At 38.8% G+C, this 24,522-nt stretch overlaps 1 protein-coding gene across 1 annotated transcript; it reads left to right on the forward strand.

Moving 5' to 3' along the window:
* The first annotated feature begins 16,135 nt into the window (after positions 1-16,135).
* LOC118803736 (calpain-2 catalytic subunit-like) lies at positions 16,136-22,948 on the forward strand. The gene is made up of 5 exons (XM_036564227.1): positions 16,136-16,414; positions 18,079-18,148; positions 19,027-19,145; positions 19,308-19,441; positions 22,663-22,948. The coding sequence occupies exons 1-5, from the start codon at positions 16,136-16,138 to the stop codon at positions 22,946-22,948; spliced, it is 888 nt and encodes a 295-aa protein (XP_036420120.1).
* Positions 22,949-24,522: the final 1,574 nt, after the last annotated feature.

Below are 24,522 nucleotides of genomic sequence, written 5' to 3' on the forward strand. Positions count from 1 at the left end.
TGACAGGCATCAGAAGCTGACCGTCAGAGAAAGGGTTATGTCACAAATCTGAGTCTTGTTTTACATGTGTGTCTACTCTAGTAACATTTTACACGTGCCTTCAAATGCATGTACTTAAGAGAACAGTACTAAAAGTAATTCTTATTAAGTAAAAAGGCTAATGATTGTAAGATATACTTGGCTTATTCTTTTTTCTATATAAACAAATAAGAAATTTCAGTCTAATCGCTATACACACACACACACACACACACATGCATATATATAGTGACACCACCATAATCTGGCAATCAATCAAAATACTGGATTCATATACAACCCTGTTTCCTAAAAAGTTGTGATGTGGTGTAAAATGTAAATTTTAAAATCTAAATTTAATTGAAAATAGTACAAAAGACAACATTTTAAATGCTGACACTGAGAAATGATATTGTTTTTTGACAAACATATACCCATTTTGAATTTAATGCCAGCAACACATTTAAAAAAGCTGGAATAGGGCACCAAAAGATGGATAAAGTTGTGTAATGCTAAAAATAACACATGATGGAACATCTCACAACTAATTAGGTTAACTGGCAACAGGTCAGTAACATGATTGGATATAAAAAGAGCATCTCAGAGAGGCTGAGACTCTCAGAAGTAAAGATGGGGAGGGGAAATAATATGCAAGAAAAAGGTGTAACAATTGAAGAATAACATTTCCCAATAACAAAGAACTTGGGGATTTCATCATTGACGATACATAATATAATTAAAAGATTCAGAGAAATCTCTGTATGCAATATCTTTGGGCCCTCAGGCAGCACTGCATTAAAAACAGACACAATTCTGCAGTGGAAATCACTGCATGGGCTCAGGAACACTTTCAACAGGAACACAGTTCATCACTGCATCCACAAATGCAAGTTACTACTCTATGATGCAAAGAAGAAACCATTCATAAGCAGGATCCGGAAACGCCACCGCCTTCTCTGGGCCCAAGGTCATTTAAGATGGACTGAGGCGAAGTGGAAAATGCCCGCTGGCCTGATGAATCAAAAATTGAGATTCTTTAAAGAAATCATGGATACCGCGCTCTCTGGGCTAAAGAGGAGAGGAACCGTCCTGCTTGTTATCACAGCACAGTTCATAAGCCAGCATCTGTAATGGTATAAGGGTGCATTAGTGCATGTGGCATGGGTGACGTGCACATCTGTGAAGGCAGCATTAATGCTGAACGATATATACATGTTTTGGAGCAACATATGCTGCCATCCAGATGACGTCTTTTTCAGGGAAGGCCTTGATTATTTCAGCAAGACGATGTCAAACCACATTCTGTATGTATTACAGCAGCATGGCTCCGTATTAAAAGAGTCTGGGTGCTAAACTGACCTGCCTGCAGTCCAGACCTGTCACCACTGAAAACATTTGGCGCATTATGAAATGAAAAGACCCTGAAGAAGAAGACCCTGAACTGTTGAGCTGCTGAAATACTGTATCAAACAAGAATGAGAACACATTTCACTTTCAATGCTACAGCAATTTGTCTCCTCAGTTCCCAAACGCTTACAGAGTGTTGTTTAAAGCACAGTGGTAAACATGGCCCATCCCAACTTTTTTGAAACATGTCGCTGGCATCAAATTCAAAATTTGATATGTTGTCTTTGTACTCTTTTTAATTAAATAAAGGGTTTAAATGATTTGCACATCATTGCATTCTGTTTTTATTTACATTTTGCAAACTTTTTTGGAAATGAGGTGAACAAACACCACTATAAAGACTATTTTTACCGTAAACTACACGCTTTTGAGCGTTCCACTGATTCTGTCAAAAATGTCTTCAGAAACACAGGTCTGGTCACATTCATTTCAGTTTTTGTTTTTTTCTGTGTCAGTGGCTGCAAGTTCAGATCAAGAATAGATCTACAGTTAGGAGGGAGAGAACTCAGAGCTGTCTGATTTCTTTTACAGACTCTGTCCTCCATGCATCTCTGTGTATATTAGTGTATATCTTTTGATCTCAGCATATATCTTTTTATATATATTCTAATCAATGATCTCAGTGTATATCTTTGATATATTTTCTGATCAATGATCTCAGCATATATCTTTAGATATATTCTGATCAGTGATGTCAGAGTGTATCTTTTGATATATATTCTGATCAATGATCTCAGCATATATCGTTATATATATTCTGATCAATAAGGTCAGAGTGTATCTTTTGATATATATTCTGATCAATGTTCTCAGCATCTATCTTTTGATATATATTCTGATCAAAGATCTCAGTGTATATCTTTATATATGTTCTGATCAATGATCTCAGCATATATCGTTATATATATTCTGATCAATGATCTCAGCGTCTATCTTTTGATATATGACAAACAGCCAATGAGCTACTCCGCTCACCAACCAATCAGCACTCAGTAGCAGTAATGTTAGCGTCCTGCTGCCAAAAAACACGTTTGCTGTAGCAAAAAGGGAACATACAGTTAAGTTTCCTTTGCTTTTTTTAATGAAATACAAACTTATACTTTCTTAAATTAAAGCAAAGTTCTGGTCAAGTGGTTAGAAACTATTTTAACTTTTTGTTTTCAGCTGTTTAGCTCCACTCAGTTTTAGTTAATAGTTGTCAGCGTCTCCTTACAGAGATCTCTTTTTGAGGTATTACAAGCTTGTTAGTCCTCTGTCAGGTTTAGATGGTCAGGTCGCATTAAGCTGTCTATCAGCGATGCCACCAAACGAGCTGCACTCTTCTGCCGCTTGTCTTGCAGGACGTGCCTGTGAGCCCTTAGGTTGCTAGGATTAATATACATTCATAAGACCATTAGTTTTCATTTTTGAACCTTTTTCTGTGGCTGCAGTACATTTAGAAAGTAGTCCAAGCAAAAACACACCCAGTATTATATAAAATCCACCTGCACTGCACTTTCAAACCAGCTGAAACCGCAAATCTGGCAAGCCTACATAACGGCAAAAAAATCTGTGAGTAAAACATCCACATGTTTAACATAGCACAGTTTTTCTGGCTTTCATAGTGACTACACAGCTTAAAACTCCTGTAGCAGCATTTTTCAGACTGTTCTGGGTCCTTCTTTGGTTTTGAGGGGGGTTAATGACCCAGTGCCTCCCTTGCTGATGCCTATGACTGTGCAGCCGCCTTGTGTAATTTGCACAAACTTAGTCAAGTCAAAGATTATTTATAAAGCCCTTTTTAGAACAGATGTTATCACAAAGCAGCTTTACCGAAAATCCACGTCCAAGCCCCCAGTGAGCAAACCAAGCTGAGAAAAACTCCCTCAGAGCAAGAGGAAGAAACCTTGAGAGGAACCAAAACTCCAAATGGGAACCCATCCTTCTCTGGTCGACACTGGAAGGCGAAACAAAAGTACAACAAGAGAATTAATGAATAGAGGATAAGATTCTACACTTAACGTGCAATATTGAATATAGCACAAAAGAAACTTATTAGAAAAATGATTTCATATTTTAGAAGCCATCTGTGCCGAAGACTAGGTAGTTCCAGGAGTCCAGAAACCTGGAAAGACTTCCTAGTTTATCTGTTTCCAATAAAGTTTTTTAGAATCCCTGAAAGGCTGTGCAGAGGAGGTTACTATTCAACTAAGTACATTTAAGAGAAAAAAAAATTATGAGCAGATTGCTTGATTAATAATGTTTTTAATTTTTAAATTTTAGTGAGAGTCCTGCTGCCCATCAGCTCCCTGGACTCTAGCTGAAGTTAATAGGTGTCAACCTCTACAGACAGTCAACACTTTTCACTGATATCTGTTCAGAACATTCATATAAATCAGCAGCAACATCAGTAAATTAAATTTGATTTTTACTGTAATATATTTCACTAATGCTGATCACTTCATACAGAATCAGACATTATTACTGCATTTCACAGTTAAACAGCCTCTCGCAGTTAAAGACAAACATCAAGGCAGAGAGAGAGAGAGAGAGAGAGAGATAGAGAGACAGTGAGAGAGAGAGAAAGAGAGAGAGAGAGAGACAGTGAGAGAGAGAGAGAGTGAGAGAGTGAGAGTGAGAGAGTCTCTCATGATGCAGTGTTGCCTGAAAGGTCAGGTTGAGGAGTGTTTTTGTAGCCTGCATTTTTCAGTCAGTGAGTCCAGACGCGATAATTGTACAGTTTTTTTACAGTCAGACCGAACAATGATCTGAGTATTATGGCTCAACACTGTTTAAACTCTGTCTGAGTGATGCTCTGATGTCTGTGAGGGCTTTTCATTGATGTGAGGTAAGCTCTGAAACTTCATACTCCACCGCCGTCTGATCAGAACAGACCCGTCAGCTTAAACAACGACAGCGCGACAGAATCACTGTCCAGAGTTTATGAAGAACCTGTATTAGACTAGATTTCTTGTATCACAGCTGTTCCCGACCGTTTATGTCCAAAACAGCAGCTAAACTAGGCTGTATAAATGGGTAAACTGTAGACTGTGGGCGACACCTGTTAACTAAAGTGTCTGAGAGACTAATAAAATTAATAAAAGTAATAAAATTTACGCAGCAGATTTCCAGTGTAATAAACAGAATCACTATAAAAGAAAGAAGAAACCCATAAACATGGTACCTGTTCAGCTCGGATCAGCTAGCTTGGCTAACGCTGCCTCAGGCTGGAGTCGAGCTGTGAGAGCGGATCTCAGCAGCTTTCATGTTCGGCCGCTGATTTTCTTTAGTTCATGTTTAATGAACACAGATGACCGTTTGGTCGCGGTCTGTTTCTCGTGTGAGCTGGTTCAGTTCTCCTCTGCCCTTCTCCACTAAACTGGACCTCTCTGTAGTGTTTTTCCTGCTGGAGCTGCGGTTTTTTGATTGATGAATCTTTTAAATTTAACCACCCTTCGTTCGTATTGGTGTCTGAGCTGATACCGTCAAAATTTAAAAAAAAAAATAAATAAAAATTAAAGTAGCGAAGTAAAAGTATTTCATTAAAAATGAACTCAAGTAAGAGTAAAACTACTACGATTAAATTCTACTCCAAAAAGTACCGTTACAGGGAAAACTGTACTCAATTACAGTAACGAGAGTGAATGTAGTTTGTTACTTACACCTCTGATTACATGGTATGCATTTCTGTATCCAAGTCAATTATTTTCCTATTTCATTTTATAAATACATGACAAATAATCACGTTATTCTAAAATACCTCCTTTTAGAAGAGGGCAGTTTTTGTGATGTGATGGCATAATCGTCACAAATGCAGGATCAGTTGCTCTGAAATCACTGTATTAATTGTTTCAACTGTGTTTTTTAAATGTGGCACTACTTTTCCAACTTTTCAAACCTCAGAAAACTAAACATCATTGAAAATGTCTTGAAGTATTGTGATTTCATATATCTTGTCATTTTGCCCACCACTACCTCCTTTATCATATTACACACATCAAAATAAAAATTGTAGGCATTTCTCCCTCCCAAAGTCTAAAAACGGCAGGTGGGGCAACCGCCTATCCCAGGGGTCAGCAACACTCGGAGACTGTACAATATCGTCCATAACTCAGCTTTAAATGGAATTTGAACTCAAAACAGCGTGCAACAAATGGCAAAACACACAGCACACAGGCTACCTCAGGCTCTACTGTTTTCCTGCTAGTCAGCTGGGCTACTGAAGTTTGCTAACCCCCAGAGTCCTTCAAAATAAGAGTCCCGGATCTACTAACTAACTAACTACACTCAATCAAAAGCAAGAAAAATGTTATTTGTAAACTAAATATAACCCTGCATGTCACAATATTTAATAGCTGAATAAAACAATACAATGAAACAAGAATATGTATTTGTTCTTGTGTGTCTATATAAAAAACAAACATATATTTATAGTCTTTATAGAAAAAGCTGTTGAGGTGATGCTGTTTCTCTGTGCTTGCTGTTCTAAAGTAAGTAGTTGGTAGTATTTCATTTCTTTTTATTATGCAGAATAGTAAATAGTGCTTTTATAATTTTGCATTTTGCTATTTGTTTAAAGGTGGTTTAAGGGAGGTTAGTTAGATTTCTGTTTATACATCCCCAAAAAAATGTCTACACTTGTGTTACATCCAGCCAGAGACCCACAGAGACAGCTTTATCCAACATCGCATTTTATGTCGATATTGTGCAGCCCTCGTGGCTATGACCATAAAAATTTCTGATCTTCATTACAGGCACAATAATTAAGAAGCTCCAAACAATCTAAGCATGTTATTCTGTATTTGAACGTCCTTCAATGTGGCTTCAATGTGACACAATACTGAGGAATCGAACATCAGTGAGGATGGAAGTGCAAAAACTTTTTGTATCTTGCAGAACTTCTAAAACCAACAACTACTTTTGTACCTTCCGCCACCCATTTGCTGTACTTTGGCTAGATTTATTATTCATTTATATTTAATGCTAAAGTCGATATCACAGAATATTAAAATAACACAGAAGATCCAATAGTTTGCATAACTTGACCTATGACTGTGAAAGTGCCTTTAACGTGTTATCTATAAATTAATTTTTCCTTCAGAATCTGATCAGATATTTTTAAGACCACATGTATAAATGTCAGTTTTGTATAGCAGGAAAAATCCCCCAATAATGATGCAGAGGATGAAATGTGTGTCACATGGGGTCTCATGTCAGGTGCAATGAAGTATGTGACAAACATTTAGCATTAGCACTAAAATAAATCCAGACTGTTGGAATAATTTTTGTAATATGAAGAGATGGGAAGAAACCTGGGCCAAGTTGTGTGCTTTTGTCCATAGACTGGGTCTAGTTTTTTGCACTCTACTGCCCTCTGCTGACGACTGTTGAGACGAACAATATGAATGTCTTTACATTTGATAAAAAGATTTCATCTGTAAATATTGTAATAGCATAAGCACCAGCACATTAGTGTAAAGATTCTATTTCAATGCCAATGTTATTACATTATACACTTAAAGCTATGGAGTCATTTTTTGGGTAGGGTTCCAGCTGGGTTTTATTATTATTAGGAATCAGACCATAATGCATTTCATCTTTCATTTAATGCATAATGCTGTTATCTCCATAGATGAGCTTACACATTACAGACTGTTTGCAAGGCGAATGATAATAGAGCGCACATAGTACTACATGGTTACTCTGTGTGCTCTGTTAAAACTGATTATTGAATGTATTTGTAATGTTTTATTGAGAGATGTTAATGGAATATCTTTGACTCTAATGCCGCTCGCATAAGAACACGTTTTTTGCTTAAACTGAGGGGCTGGCAACTTATGTTCTTAACTACAACCAGGCTAGCAAACAGGCTAAGAAAACTCTGTCATTAATATCACAGGCTTGAATTAAAGTATTTATGGTGTGATGAACTGTAAAACAGCAGTATGAAGTCTAAAAACATCACTTGAATGTCTTACACACATCAAATGACATTTATATTCAGTCAAAGATGCACAACATCCAATCTAACATTTTGTGCACTGTTTAGGTGTCACACAGCCTCCAAAACCCCTTGTAGATTCGGACTCACTCTCCCAGAATCCTTTGGAGCTGTAGGCTGTGCAGGAAAAGTTGATGCTGGAGTACTTCCTGACTGCGCTGCTGCTGCCAGAGGAGCTGAGACGGCACATGCGACTCACCGTACTGGCCAGCCCTCAAGCAGCCGCTGCCAAAGCAGAGAGGGCAGAACACAGAGTGAAAACACCACGGTGAGCAACATAGGAGCTTGAGGAGGAGACGACCTGCTGAGCAGCCCCTGAACCAGTGCTGGCGTACAGCATAGTGCAGCATAGATGGAAAAACAGCTCACTGCACCCGTTCGCTGTTACATCCAGGCTAATGAACTTGCTTGTCGGTGTATATATATTTATTATTTACTGTATTGCTGATATAGTGATAAAAAAAGCTTATACAATAGTTCATTAAGTTTACTTGACTCTTTTATGGGATGTTTACAGAGGGAAAGATGTCTTTCAATCAGTCCTCACTAACGGTAACATGTGGGTTAAAATAAGACACATCAACAAATTAGCTGAAAGGCTCTCTTTAAGCTTTGCTTTATACTAGAAACAGATGTTTTGAGTATGTGATCAGGCTCATGACATTCACTGAGCTGCTGATTGTCAAACTGAGACACTCAACAGTTTTTGAAACAGCCACTAGATGGTGCTCTTCACCTAGTTTAATGTCTGCATGTGTTTCAGATGAAGGCCCAAGAATTTCTAGGTTATGTTTGGTTTGTCTTCATTTCGTCCCCAGAAAAGCAACAAAGCTTTCGTCTCTTTTGCCTTCTGTTCATCAAAACCTCTGACATGTTTACACTGCATATCTCAACATACATCAACATTGAAGTTACCCTCATAACAGCTAGTACCTTCAATGCTGATGTATGTTGAGATATTCAGATATGCAGGATTCATGTTGTAGTTAGGGGTTTCTAATAAAGTGGCCAGTGAGTGCAAGTACAAGGTGGGTGTTTCTTATAAAGTGGCCAGTGTGTGAAAACACAGGTAGGTGTAAGTGTTTTACACAAGCAGAAAAATAAAAGCATTGGATAAAAACACAGCTTATAACATTCCTGAGATCCAGAACCTCAGAACAGATTTTTCAAGGATTGTTAGAAAGACATAAGAAGTTCATAAGAAGTAAGAAATGCTATTGCTGTTATACTCGACTTATTTCCAGCACCCTGAGTGAGAAAGAGCACCAAAAGTTACCGCTTTCAACCACTGAATAGCAGCCGAAACTGACCAAAAAGCTTTTAATTGATCTTTGGGATACCCCTGCTAGCAAACTTTTAAAAACCTCTAAAGAGCTGAAAAGGCTTAGGAGAACATTTAGATGTCATAAATAAAATACAGGAGCTAAAGATAAAAAGATCATGAAATAGCAAATGAAATAAAATAAGAGATTACAAGAAATTTAAATACTTCTAAGGTGCTCTGAAAATAAGGGAGCTTATCACATCACACAAAGAAGGTAGAAACTACACAGCTCAAAATACAAGACAATGTTAAGAGGTGCAGTGCTGAACAAAGGCACCAGAAAACAAGAACTGGAATTATGTGTTAAAGTTTGATCTGGAACACTGGAACACTGGACACTGGACACTATATTGCCAAAAGTATTCACTCACCCATCCAAATCATTGAATTCAGGCTTCTACAAACATGTGTGAAAGAATGTGTCGCTCTCAGGAGCTCAATAAATACCAGCGTGGTACCGTGATAGGATGCCACCTGTGCAACAAGTCCAGTCGTGAAACTTCTTACATCACCAAGCGCAGTGCAAAGCATCGAATGCAGTGGTGTAAAGCGCCACCACTGGACTCTAGAGCAGTGGAGACGTGTTCTCTGGAGTGACCAATCACGCTTCTCCGTCTGGCAATCCGATGGATGAGTCTGAGTTTGGCGGTTGCCAGGAGAACGGTACTTGTCTGACTGCACTGTGCCAAGTGTGAGGTTTGGTGGAGGGGGGATTATGGTGTGGGGTTGTTTTTCAGGAGTTGGGCTCGGCCCCTTAGTTCCAGTGAAAGGAACTCTTAATGCTTCAGCAGACCAAGAGATTTTGGACAATTTCATGCTCCCAACTTTGTGGGAACAGTTTGGGGACGACCCCTTCCTGTTCCAACATGACTGCACACCAGTGCACAAAGCAACGTCCATAAAGACATGGATGAGCGAGTTTGGTGTGGAAGAACTTGACTGGCCTGCACAGAGTCCTGACCTCAACCCAATAGAACACCTTTGGGATGAATTAGAGCGGAGACTGCGAGCCAGGCCTTCTCATCCAACATCAGTGTCTGACCTCACAAATGCGCTTCTGGAAGAATGGTCAAAAATTCCCATAAACACTCCTAAACCTTGTGGAAAGCCTTCCCAGAAGAGTTGAAGCTGTTGTAGCTGCAAAGGGTGGGCCGACATCATATTAAACTCTATGGATTAAGAATGGGATCTCACTCAAGTTCATATGCGTGTGAAGGCAGACGAGTGAATACTTTTGGCAATACAGTGCAACAAATTCATTTTACCGTTTTACAAAAAAAGTATTGCATCTAAACTGGTTTTATTAATGAAAATGAAAAGGTTACTTAACCCAGATAGCATTTTGATTATTTTCTTGAAGGAATTTTCCCTAAATAGTGAACAATTAGTCAACTTTGGGAGCCCTCAAGTCGTGACCTTCGTAGTACCAAGCGTACAAGTAAAAGGGAGAGCAAACAAGATTTCCTTTCTATGAAAACTTTGTAGCATGAAGAGAGCTTAAAATGTCTGTAAAAGATTTTATTATGGTTACAAACTAAAAGAACTTACATGCCTCAACATGTCAAGGCCTTTGAACAGTACAGCTACTAAAACTCACATCATACTGAATAATCTCGTTGGTAAACTACACTTTTGTTGTTTTTGTGTATGTGTGATATTCTGTATGTATCCCCCAAATATAAGATTCAAATTAAAAGACCCTTTTGGCACAATTAAACAGATAAATAGGGATTTTATATTACTGCTTTTTAGTAAAATTGAGATTAAGTAATTGTTGCCATATGGCAGCACCATGCAACAGAGGGTTATCAGAACATTTATAATGCTGCTTTTTATTTACAATCATCGACAGGTTAACACACACCAGCACAGGCAGACCCAGAACTCCCTTCTGTGAAGAAATGTAATAAATTTGCAACTTTCTTTAGCAATAAAATCCTGAAGTTCAGACAGGCTATCACTACTACTCCTTCTATAAATGGAGCCAGTCAGCAAAGGGACACAGTATATAATATGTCCAAACTCACTGCAGAAACAGACTTGGGTCCTGTCTACCTTTTAAGTTTATACACTTAGTTATTCATCTGTCATTTTCTTGGCTGTATGTATCCATTGATTTGATTGACATAATTTGAAAATGCCTGTTGCTCTTTACATTGTGTGAAAATTTCATGAAGAATTAACCAAAAGAAACGACTCAAAACTACTTGGAAGAAAGTCTGGTTCCATTGACTTACATTAAAAGTGAAGTAGGTTTTTTCCTTCTGCTGTAAAGTTACCATTTTGGAGATACAAGGTTTTCTTCCAACAACAGCGACATACATCTATTGATTTGCTGTGATTAGCATTACTTTGTGACTTGCCTGTACCAGATATTATGGTACATGGTGCAGTCCTCAGGGTCAGTGAAGTACACAGTGCTAGGTTACATCCAAACCAAAACAAAGTTTTTCTTAGTTGCATAAATTTAAGAATAAGCTTAAGACAACAATTTAACTCACGTTAGTATACAAATTAGCAAAAAGCATGATATAAACACAGATTATTAAAAAAAAAACATTACCTTTAATAACAGACCATTCATGGGTCTCCAGTCTTGCTGCAAATGAGCCTCTTGTACCTACATGTTTGGGCCCAAACAAGTTGCTGCACGTTGCCTCCCCTTAGGTTAGGGGTCGGCAACGTGGCTCCGGAGCCCCATGCAGCTCTTTTACTGCCCTGTTGTGGCTCCACAGCAGAATTAGATTTGTAGGTAAAAATAAAATAATCCTCCTTTACAGTAAAATAAAGCTCTGCTGATCGTTCAACACAGTTTAACAATAAATGGTCTTAAATGCTGGAGTTAATGTAGAACTGCTAATTCACCCTTTAACCCTGAAGGTTGGTGCACAGACTGCTGGTCACCATAGCAACACGGACAACAATCTGGCCTAGTTAGTACCTAACGAAAAGGCACGGCTGGTTTCCTGATACGTTTAATCTGCAATGAGACACTGCCAAACACTAAAAAGTCATGAAGCTGAAATCAGCTTCTGTGACACAAGCAGACGAATCAGACGCTTGCAGTCAAAATCAAAAGGAGAGGCTTTATTATCAAGGGCTTGAGCGAAACTCGTGGTTGTGAAACAGGCAGAGATCAAATCCGAGAAAATCCAAAGACAAAAAAGGAAAATCCTAAGAACCAGGCAACCAAATCCAAGGGGCAGAGAAAAGCAGACAAAATAATAATAAAAAAAAAAATCCAGACAAAACAATAACAAGAAGACACTCAGTAGCTCTCACTCAAAGAAGCAACACCTCGCAAAGTAACTCGTCTAAAAGCCCGGGCTTTATACTCAATCTAACTAGACACATGACAGAACAGGTGTACAAGATTAGTATTCAGGTGAATGAGATCTATGATTGGAGCGCAGAGAAGAGTCATTGGTCATGTGATCCCCCAGAGGGTTCTGGGAGATGGAGTTCGTGAGCGATTCAGAGCCGGAGGGATGCGTGACAGCTTCACATTCAACAGCATTCAACATTTGGGTTGCGACTCCTGAACTAGGGCGAATAGTAGCTGGAAGTGTTTACACACCATCACAAAAATCATATTTGTTAACACTAAACTAATATCAGCAAAAATCCTGGTCGCAGACTTTACCCCCTCAAACATCACCATTCAAAACGTTTTCCAGAACACATTTATAAAGGTAACACTGAAATGTCACATCACGTTAAATAAAACTGAATTCATTCGTCATGACAGGAATGTAGTGCATGTTAAAACCAAGTTTTACCCACTACAAGGTTAGCCTGGGGCTCATTTTCCGGTTTAAAACACGCTTCAAGGGAATGGACAGTCATTGCTGTTATCTCTGCTTACACAACTCTGCCAGTGGAATGGAGGCCCACAGGGCCAAACTGTCTGCATGATGGACTGTTGTTGTGCAGTGGAATGTTCATTGTTCCAGCAGCTTTGCAAGTGGATTTATTGTATCTCAGAATGGGAGGGGGACACCTAGGCCTACAAAAACTTCACAGTCGGCTAGAGTCGGCTTTCTAGGGGCCAGAAATGAAGCTGGAAGTCTGCAAAGCCTACGGTGCTGTGCTTGTACACAGTGCTGTTCTTGTAAAAAAGCATATTTAAAGTTCATTTTATAAAGTGAACCTAAGTAAAGTTCAAGTATATGTCCCAAATATACTTTATGTAGTAAGTATACTAGTATCAGTGCACAAGTAGTATTATTGTAAGTGTACTCTTTCAACACTTCTTGGGACTAAATTGGCCCACTTGACGAATTAATTTGTCCCAAACAACACAAAATACATCTGGTGTGAATACTGCTGCACTTTTGAGGATAATTCTGTGAATGACACTTCAATAAATACAACGCCGTTTCCAAAAAAGTCAGGACGCTGTGCAAACTGCAAATAAAAACAAAATGCAGTGATGCGCCATTCATTCATTGAAAATAGTACAAAGACAACATATCAAATGTTGAAACTGAGACATTTGATTGTTTTTTGAAAAATATTTGCCCATTTTGGTGGGCCATTTGATGCCAACAACATGTTCCAAAAAAGCTGGGATGGAAGCAACAAACGTCTGGTAAAGTTGTGTAATGCTAAAAAAAACACCTGGTGGTTGATTGGCAACAGGTCAGTAACATGACTGGGTATGAAAAAGCATCTCAGAGAGGCGGAGTCTTTCAGAAGTAAAGATGAGGAGGGGTTCACCACTCTGTGAAAGACTGCACGATCAAATAGTGCAACAATTCAAGAATAACGTTTCTCAACATAAAACAGCAAAGAACTTCTGCTTTTCATCATCTACGGTACATAATAACATTCAAAGATTCAGAGAATCTGGAGAAATCTCATGATGGTATACGGGTGCATTATTGCACATGGCATGGGTGACTGGCACATCTGTGAAGGCACCATTAATGCTGAACAATATATACATGTTTTGGCAACATGTGCTGCCATCCAGACGACGTCTTTTTCAGGGAAGGCCTTGATTATTTCAGCAAGACAACGACAAACCACATTCTGCATGTATTACAGCAGCATTGCTCCTTAATAAAAGAGTCCAGGTGCTAAAATGACCTGCCTGCAGTCCAGACCTGTCACCACTGAAAACATTTGGCGCATTATGAAATGAAAAATACGACAAAGGAGACTCTGAACTGATGAGCAGTTGAAATCCTATGTTAGGCAAGAACGGGAAAACATTTCACTTTCAGAACTACAGCAGTGTCTCCTCAGTTCCCAAACGCTTACAGAGCGTTGTTAACATTTTTGGAACATGTTGTTGGCATCAAATTCCAAATGGGCATATATTTAAAAAAAGACAATACATTTTCTCAGTTTCAACATTTGATATGACATCTTTGTACTATTTTGAATGAAATATAGGGTTTAAATGATTTGCACATGATAGCAGTTTGTTTTTATTTACGTTTTTGGAAATGGGGTTGTAAAGGTTAGGCTCTTTTCACCCAGCGGTGTGGTCGCAGGTTTTCATTACATGTCTTGTAAAGCTTATCAGTTGTGTGAAGACTGAGACAAGCAGAAAAACAAGTGGAATCAGGCGTGCTTCTGCTTGTTTAACCTTAACAACAACTTCACGCTCAAACACAGTTTAAAGCTGCTGTTTGTAATGTTGGTGACCTCTGTGGTGGAAATATGTAACTGCATGAATTGCGTGGAAGAACATTTTGTAATGTGGGTTGTGATGTAACTGATAGCGGACATTACTATAGCTATGCATATATATATATATATACTATATTATAGCATATATTATTATTATTATATTATTATATTATAGCCTGCTAACTTTAGCTATACTGCTAAAACAAATGAACAACCCTGCTGAAAAACATACAGAAAACATTTTCTACATTCCTGTGGGTTTCTGATGGTTTTGTAATGTGTTTTGGCTTTTTAAAGGGGTTCATATTACAATGTAAAGGATCCTAAAGGTTTAGCAGGTGGAGGAGAAGTTGAGACGCAGGCACCCGTTCGGAAGAGAACAGAGCTGGAACCCAGCCGTCACTCCTGACCTGCACGAACCGACATCCGGACCGTCCCACCTCAGAGTTCTGCACACCAGCACCACCACGCTTCCTACCGGGACAGAGTCTTCTGGCAGCGGGAAGCTGACCGAAGAGCATGACCACGACCATCTCCCAACTCCATCAAACGCATATCTTCTGTTCTTCAGTCTTTCCATGCTCCTTTTTTTCTCAGGTCAACTGTATCTGCTGTTTTACCTCCTTTCCCGCTTAACCGTTACTGAAGAACAAAGATCTCTACAAGACAAGTATGTACCACTTAGCCATCGTAGAACACGAGTAGAATCAACACAGGATCTTTATTTTAGCTTTACTGCAGTTTTTATGTGTGTTGTTTCATTTGTAGAAGGTAATGATAACCACTGTATTAGTCTTAGTTTAATGTAGTTTCAGTGCATTATGGTCGTTTTCTTCATAGCAAGCGTAAAAATGCTAATAGCATGCTAATGTCTCGATAGCTAGCTAGCTAACAAACCACATGCCGCAACCCAAGTCTAGCTCATGACTTGGCCCATGTCTGGTCCACACAACCCCTGCCACAACCTAAGTCAAGCCCGGCTCATGAAATTTAGCCACACAAAACTTGTCAGTGCCATAACAGAGCCTTAAATGCCAAAGGTGGCACAGATTAGGCCCAAATGTTCCTGCTATCTGGGCAGTGGCTGATTCTTAATACATTTGATGGTCTCCTAATGGGATCTAAAGGTGTTCTACAGAAAACATGTACTTTTTCTTGAGTTGTCGCTTGTCACTCTGCCTCCATGTCGCTGGTATTTGCGCACTCTCCTTGAAAACGACTAGTCGCTTGTCGCTCTGTCGCAAGCTAGTGTGCACGCAGGGTTACACCTCATACCCAAATTGAAATGAGTTTGCTTGAAGGTCTGATTACATCATGAATGCAAAAAAGCACTGAATTCATTTGCAGCTGGTTCACTTAAACAGAAGTGAGCTTGGTTCTTTAAAACAGACCCAAGGTGCAAAATACAGGGGGTCCTGGGGGGGTCAGGGACCTCCCAATTAAACCCTTGGATCCCCTAAGTATTTCAAAATGAAAATTCTGAAAAAAAGTTATGTACAATCTGTAGTAGTGTATTTGTAAATCTGAACAGTTGTCCACTTTCCCAAAGGTTTGATGAAAAGAATTGTTATAAATTTCTCAAAGCAAAGACAAAAGAGGAGACGAGTAAGATCTCAGTTAAGGTGAGTAGGAGCGACAGCTACACAGCTGACAATGAAAGAATTTAGTCAGATGTGCCTCAACTTGCTTTCTCTTCTTCCCACCTGTCACACTTAAAAGCTCTCCCAACCTATTCATGACAGACAAACCCCTCCTGAAAAAGTGCTATGAAGGGGCGGAGAGACTCAGAGTTCGGCTACTTATCTCCCTTCCTGAACTCAAGACCCTCACACCCTGTTTTTACCCCGAATCAGAGCAGAAAAATGTCAGCCGAGGCCCCCGTCAAGTACCTGGACCAAGATTTTGAAGCTCTGAGGAGCCAGTGTCTGAGCAGTGGGCAGCTCTTTTCTGACCCCACTTTCCCAGCTGCCCCCGAGTCCCTGGGATTTAAGGAACTTGGACCCAACTCGTCCAAAGCTGAAGGAATGCAATGGAAAAGACCCAAAGTAAGTGCTGCTCAAGTCAGGCTAACCGGAGACTTTTTAGGCATTGGAGCTAGGTAGCTTATATTAAAGCAATAAGCCACAAGAGGCTGTGGGTTACTGTGACTTTGTCACAAGGAAGGGTGTTGTTAGGCACGACGCAAGTACCTAATACTCCCTTCCCTGTGATAAAATCACAGTAACTCACTGCCTTAAGTGGCTTATTGCTTTTATAAAACGGCCAACATAAAATATATTAAAATACACAATGTTTTAGATAATTATTTAAGTAATTATTAATAATAATCGACATAAACAAGTATTCCGACAAGAAATGTTGTCCCTTTAGAGTTGGTATCGTTGCTAATACTGACTCCTGCAGCCCAACACAGCAAAATATCACTAAAAATGGTCATTTGGGATTCGTCCACATTCATACTTGACAGGCAGTGCGGTATTAGACAGCAGAAGATCAAATTTCCAAACTTAATGTTACACAGCTCACTATTTAGCTAGGGAGTACGGAGCCGTTTGGGACTCAGCCTGGGTTTGACGCTACTTCTGACTGAAGCACAGACATTTGAAGTGTGTGAGACATTCAGGTTCATTCTTTAGACTTTTATACTGCCGTTTTTCAGTGAATCATATCGTGAGTGCTTAAATTCAAGTCTGTGATATTAATGTTGGAGTTGTTTAGCATGTTTACTATCTTTTAGCCTGTTAGCTAGCTGACCAGCCCAGTTCTAGATAAGAAAATAAGTTTTCAGCCCCTCAGTTTAAACAGAAACAGGTTCTTACTTCATCAGTTCACTCGGTGCTCTCTGTGAGCAGCATTAGAGTAAAAGATTAATCCATTAACAGCAGAAGGGTTTTTCGTGCTGTGGCTCAGTGATACAGAGTTCAGATGTTGTGAGGAGGTCAGAGCCGTGGTATATCATGGATTTTACAACGGCATCGAACGCAGCTCAGCCAATCAGATTTTAGGACCGGAACTATCTGCTTTATAATTTAACATATACAGTGCAGTGAAAAGTTAAAGACCACCCTTCAATTCAATTCTTAAATTTCCAGTCAAAATGGTCATTAAGTAAAGGTCATTAATTTTTCAGCATCAGGAAATGTGTATATATATATATATATAAAACAGAAATTTACTGAACAATTAAATATAACATCAAATGTTTCACTATTCTGTATGGCTTTTATTTCAGCTTACATTCTTTTTCTCGCCTTCGGTTTTTCAAAAATATGCAGGGATTTTTTTTCACACTTCCAAAATTTAGTCTTAGAACTTGGTTGCGTTTCCAACACATCCAGTGATGCTGAAGTCTGGACTCTGGGGTGGTCAGTCCATTGTTCTGAGAGCTTCATTGCGTGTCTATTTCCTTTTCTTAGCATCTTTACAGCTACATATGATCTTTCAGTGTCTACCAGGTCTTCCAGGAGGTTGCTAGGAAAAACCCTTTATGAAAAACCCTTTAACAAAGCAAAGAACCCTTTAATCATGCAACGATTTCTCTGAGTGTTCCTGGTTCTACATAGAACCATTTTCCTTACTAAAAAACCCTTGAAGAGCCCTTTTATTAAGAGTGTAGTGTAAGATTCTCCGCAGCTTCCACTCAGAGCAAATGCAAGGCAGCACATGTAGAAGAAGGTGTGTCCACTCAGCTGTTGGTTCTGTTGTGCAGGAGCTGTGCTCGGAACCCAAGTTTATCATTGGTGGGGCCACAAGAACCGACATCTGCCAAGGGGCACTGGGTAAGCTGTAGAGCACTGAGAATGAATTTATTATAACAGTCATATCTAAAATGAAATTATAATGTAGTTACAAAACAATGAATATCTAAATTAAGTAATAATAAAATAAATATCTAGAATGAAGTTATTATAAAATGAATATTTAGAATGAAGTTATAATTAAATGAATATCCAGAATGAAATTATACTAAAATGAATATTTAGAATGAAGGTATAATTAAGTTATAGTAAAATGATTATCTAAAAGGAAGCTATAATAAAATATTTAGAATGAAGTTATAGCAAAATTATTATAAAGACTGAAGTTATAATAAAACGAATATCCAAAATGAAGTTCTAACAAAATTAACATCCATATTCTTAGAGAGAAAATCTTGATGCAGACAACCTTACAGAACATATTTAATTATGATATTTTATCATGGAATAACATGTTGTTTCTAAAATAGTTTCTATATTAAATAATACATTTTTGAAAGCTGACTTGTTGTTGAGTTTCTCATTTTTAAAAGGACATATTATTGTTTTAAAATACGAAAAACTGTTGATATAACAAATGATTTGAAAGCTTTGAAGGGCAGTGTGTTCTTCACTCACACTCAATAATGTAAAAGTAAATGATAAATTATAAGTATCAACTGAAATATATTAGCTAGCATTAGTTAGCATTAGACCTTAGTATAAAATGGAGAAAATAACCCAATGATGTTTCTTACAGAAACACTAAAATAAATAATAATCATTTAAAAAAATAAATAAATAATTAAAAAAAATATGTGAAACCTTTTCATTTTCAGTTTTGTTTGCTGGCGTTTAGGAAATTACATGCTGTTTCATTTCAATGGAGAAGGTGAGGAGAATAACGTACATCCCTGCAGGTGACTGCTGGCTGATGGGGTCCATCGCCTCTCTGACTCTGAACCAGGACGTTCTGGCACGAGTGATTCATCCTGAGCAGAGCTTCACGGAGAACTACGCTGGAATCTTTCACTTTCAGGTCAGACTCTCCTGACTAACTCTTCATCTCAGATCTCGCAGAGCAGCACAGGACAGACTGCTTTGCAGAGTAAACGCTAAGAGAAGAAAAAGAAGCGTTTATGATAATAGAGAAGTATTTATGATAATAGAGAAGGTGGTGCTTCAACTTTTCTCTCCACAGCTGTGGCAGTATGGACAGTGGGTGGACGTCGTCATCGATGACAAACTGCCCACCAAAGATGGAAAACTAATGTTCGTTCACTCAGGTGAAAGAAAAGAGTTCTGGAGCGTGCTGCTGGAGAAGGCCTACGCAAAGTGAGTGCATGTGGGATGGTCCACCGTCTTTAAGACTACCACAACCTAGACTTCTTATCGTCAGAGCCAGTGAGTCTTATGTGGTCTTCTGCTATGAAAGATGAAACAGGTCAAAACGTTTCTGGATTTTGAAATGGTAACAATGCAGTTTTAGGAAAATGTCGGCTATTTGAGCCTAAAGTACTTTGAGAACCATATGGCCGACCCCCAAGGGCCCAGATAGCAAGTGTACGTCGGTCCTCTGGCTTGATAAGGTCAGCACACCTCTGCTGGTCCACTCTCGGACCACCCAGATTACTGTCCTGCATAACTACTAACTACAAGAAAATAAACCAAGACAAATATTACAAACAACTGAGAGAAAAAAAATAATGACTAGGCCTGATGTAAAATGATATTATAGAGAATGTTGTTGCTGACGCTGAGCCAGATTAAAATTATTTACTAAACTAATGTACAAAGTGTAACTAAAGCAAGGAAGGAAGGAAAAATAAGTAAATTAGACTGTGAGTGGAAAATGAGCGATGATAAGTGGAATTTTGGGTCCTGCTTTATATTAAGAGTCTCTAATAACTGTGTAGTTACACATGAATAACATATGCAACAACACTGTAACTACTGATGATTTAGCCAGTGTTACAGATGGATTACAGAAGTACAACCTATGTAATTACACATGTGTATCAACTTCAGTTTTGCCTCATGTAATTACAGAAGTGTATCTTTTTGATACACTAAAGAGCAGAAGTTGTCATAATATTACATTTATTTTTTTATATAATTACTGTGGAATAACTGTGTTGTAACAAGGTAATCTAATCACATCAAATTGATTAATACCATTCTGTAATTACACTGTACCTTTATAACAACTACACAGGAACTTTCCTGTAGTGTAGTGTCAAATTTACACTTCCTGTGTAGTTGTTATGTAGGTGTAATAAAGGAGTGGTAATATAGACATTACTTTGGGTTTAATGCAGCACATTTCATTAATGTCATAAGATTAGGGGGCATCTGCTGCACTGTCGCATATACATACAGAATGGTTTAAAGTTGAAACTGGTTACAGTGGCACAGCACTAGCAACAGAAATGCTAGCTAAGTGTTAGGAATGCTGGCTGATACAGTGTAAGTAGTGTAAGTAAAAACTGCTGTTCCAATCTGATTACAATGTAATTACATTTATGTTCTTACCCATGTGTAATTACATGGTTACACCTATTAAGAAACCTTTGTGTAATTACATGAGACAAAACTGACTGACTACATTGATGTGTAATTACACAAGGTGTACTTCTGTAATCCATCTGTAACAGTGACTACATAATTAGTAGTTACATTGTTCTAGCATATGTTGTTCACATGTAACTACACAGTTATTAGAGACACTTAATATAAAGTGGGACAAAATTTTGTCTAGTACTCTACTTAAACATTGGTGGGCCGCCCAAAAAACACTGAGCAAAATGCTAGTGGACTGCCAGCTCTGCCATCAGTGGGTCGGCAGTGGTCAACTGTTCTCTTGCTATCAGGGAAAGGCCTTTTTTCAATGTCGAGCAAGGAAGAATGGCAATGGCTAACAGGCTAAATGCTTCACAGCATGTTCTGTAAGACTAGTCACTCAATTTTGTGCTTTGTCTACCAAATGGAGCAGATAGAATTGAACCTGTACTACATGGATCTGTAGGGTACTAGATGAGCTAACTAGGCTAGAGGAGCATTAGCCTTGCTAGGAGGCTACACCACAGAGCAGGTTTAATTTCAGCTTTCTGCCCCCCAACACCAGCCGCTCGACTTCACTCCCTCAGATCTGAGTCACTTCCGTCTAAACTTGCACCAGTGTAGCGTTTGTTGGTCAGAATTTAATCTTCGTGTGGTCAGAAGAGCTGTTAGCATGCTAAGTTAATGCTAACCAGCCCCTCTCTCCTAGTTAGCAGTGTTGTTTAACATTTACTGTTGTTGCTAGATAGATGGGTTGAAATTTATTGAATGGTGGATTAATGCATTGTTCATAGGCACCAAACAATTTTTCAAAATTTCTGCACGATTCAATCGTTGAGATTGAGTAAACAAAGTGGTGGGTTGTAAAAAAACGTACTGACTCAGATTTCTTAACAGTGGTGACTACATTTAAATAGCAAATGCAGCCATTTTATTTACCATCCAGTATGACCAGTGAACTTACTTGTGTCTTCTGTAGCTTTGGTTTTATATGTATAAGTGGGACATCTGTATGATTTGTAATCATAATAATCCAAAATCTGTACTGACAGCTGGAAAAACACCATGAGTACAGCAAGGAAACATAAACCATGGTGAATGCCATCAGAAGATCTCTGCATTAGCTTTGTGTAAGACTAAAATATTCATGTCAAGATTCAGTAAGAATAGGCTATAGGCTACGTTCACATTACCAGGTTGAAGTGGCACAAATCTGATTTTTTGCCCTAATGTGACTCAGATGTGATTTTTTCAGGGCTGTGTGGACACACAAATCTAATCTTAGCCACCCGAATGACCTGAGCCGATTTGGCTACGTTCACATTACAAGCCTCATTTCTCAAACCCGATTTTTTGCTCAAATCCAATCTCTCTGACAGGATGGTTCACACTCGTTTAGGGAAGTGATTCAAATCTGTCATTAATGTGATGAACCGGCATCCTGAAATGACCCTCATGTGCATATCCTACTCAGTAACGTCACGTGAATGATTTACATGAATTCCGATCTGAGCGTTCATATTAAGGTCGTATGGCCACGAATCGGATATGTATCCGATCTAGGACCACATTTGAAAGGATCAGATTTGCGTGTCCACACAGCTCTGAAAACATCAACATCACATTAAGGCAAAAAAATCAGATTTGTGCCGCTTCAACCTGGTAATGTGAATGTAGCCTTTCATATGTGGTCCTAGCTCGGATACATATCCGATTCGTGGCCATGTGACCTTAATGTGAACGTGATTCATTCACGTGACATTACTGAGTAGGATTGGCGCATGAGGGTCATTTCAGGACGCCGGTTTGTTCACATCAATGACAGATTTGAATCACTAACCTAAACGAGTGTGAACCATCATGTCAGAGAGATTTGAGCAATGAGGCTTGTAATGTGAACGTAGCCATAGACACACAAGGCTTGGTTCTGAACCTTGGGAAACATAATCCTGCCATCATTCTTACTGAATCTCTGACTGTCTCTTATCACTCTTCAGGGTGAACGGCAGTTATGAAGCTCTTTCTAAAGGCTGGGCTGCTGAGGGCTGTGTGGACTTCACTGGGGGCATCGCAGAACGCTACGAGCTCAGCAAAGCTCCACCAAACATGTTCAATATCATGAAGCAGGCCCTGACTCAATGCTCTCTGCTGTGCACGTCTATATACGTAAGGCATAAATGTATACTGACAACTGCATTTATTCTCTGTTTGGAACAGGTTATATTAGGTAAAAGAGATCTTGGTGTCACAACATCTACAACCTCATTTCCGAAAAAGCTGTGATGCTGAGCAAAATGAAAATGAAAAAAAAAGAATGCAATGATTGCAAATCATTTAAACCCAGTATTTCACTGGAAATAGTACAAAGACAACATATCAAATGTTGAAACTGGGAAATTTTTTATTTTTTTGAAAAATATATGCCTATTTTATATTTGATGCCAACAACATGTTTAAACAAAATGGGACAGGTGCGACAAAAGACTGGTAAAGTTGTGTAATGCTAAAAAAAACACCTGGTGTAACATCTCTCAACTAATTAGGTTAATTGGCAACAGGTCAGTAACATGATTGGGTATAAAACGTCTTCCAGAAGTAAACATGGGCAGGCGTTCACCACTCCATGAAAGACAAATAACGTTTCTCAGTGTGAAATAGCAAAGAACTTGGAGATTTCATCATCTACAGTACACAACGTCATTAAAAGATGTAGAAAATCCACTACAAATATAATCCCAATATTGGATGGCCGTGATCTTTGGGCTTTCAGGCAGCACTGCAATAAAAACAGACACGATTCTGTAGTGGAAATCACTGCATGGGCTCAGAAACACTTCCGAAAACCACTGTCTGTGAACACAGTACATCAATGCAAGTTTAAACTCCACCATGCAATGAAGAAACCATATATAAAGAGGATCCAGAAACACTGCTGCCTTCTCTGGGCCCGAGCTCATTTAAGACGGACTGAGGTGAAGTGGAAAAGTGTACTGTTTTCAAACTTTTTGAAAATCATGGACAAGGAGAAGGACCATAGTGCACAGTTCAAAAGCCAGCATCTGTGATGGTGTGGGGGTGCATTAGTGCACATGGCACCATCAATGCTGAATGACATATACAGGATTTGGAGCAAAATGTGCTGCCATCCAGATGACGTCTTTTTCAGGGAAGGCCTTGCTTATTTTAGCAAAACAACACCAAACCACATTCTGCATGTATTACAACAGCATGGCTCTGTAGTAAAAGAGTCCAGGTGCTAAACTGGCCTGCCTGCAGTCCAGACCTGTCATCGCTGATAACATTTTGTGCATTATGAAATGAAAAATGTGACAAAGGGGACCCCGAACTGTAGCAGCTGAAATCCTATGAGAAGCAAGAATAAGAAAACGTCTCATTTGCAAAACTACAGCAGTGTCTCCTCAGTTCCCAAACGCTTACAGAGTGTTGTTAAAAGAAGAGGTGATGAAACACAGTGGTAAACAGGCCCCCGTCCCAACTTTTTTAAAATGTGTTGCTGGCATCAACTTCAAAATAGGCATATATTTTTCCATAAACAATAAAATCTCTTACTTTCAACATTTGATATATTGTCTTTGTAGTATTTTCAATGAAATATAGAATTTGAACAATTTGCACATCATTGTATTCTGTTCTTACATTTAGCACAGCATCCCAACCTTTTTGGGAACGGGGTTGTAGATCAGGTGACATTAGGTATTAGGTTGTGTCATGACACTGTCAAGGGTGAACGGATATCTTTGTAGCTCAGTTTAGTACTGATAATATGACAAAAGCCAGGCTGGTGGAACAAAAGTGAGCATTTGCTGTGGCCTTTGAGTAAAGTATGCCACATCATC

Source organism: Colossoma macropomum, unplaced genomic scaffold, assembly GCF_904425465.1.
Source record: "Colossoma macropomum unplaced genomic scaffold, Colossoma_macropomum, whole genome shotgun sequence".
NCBI lineage: Eukaryota > Metazoa > Chordata > Actinopteri > Characiformes > Serrasalmidae > Colossoma > Colossoma macropomum.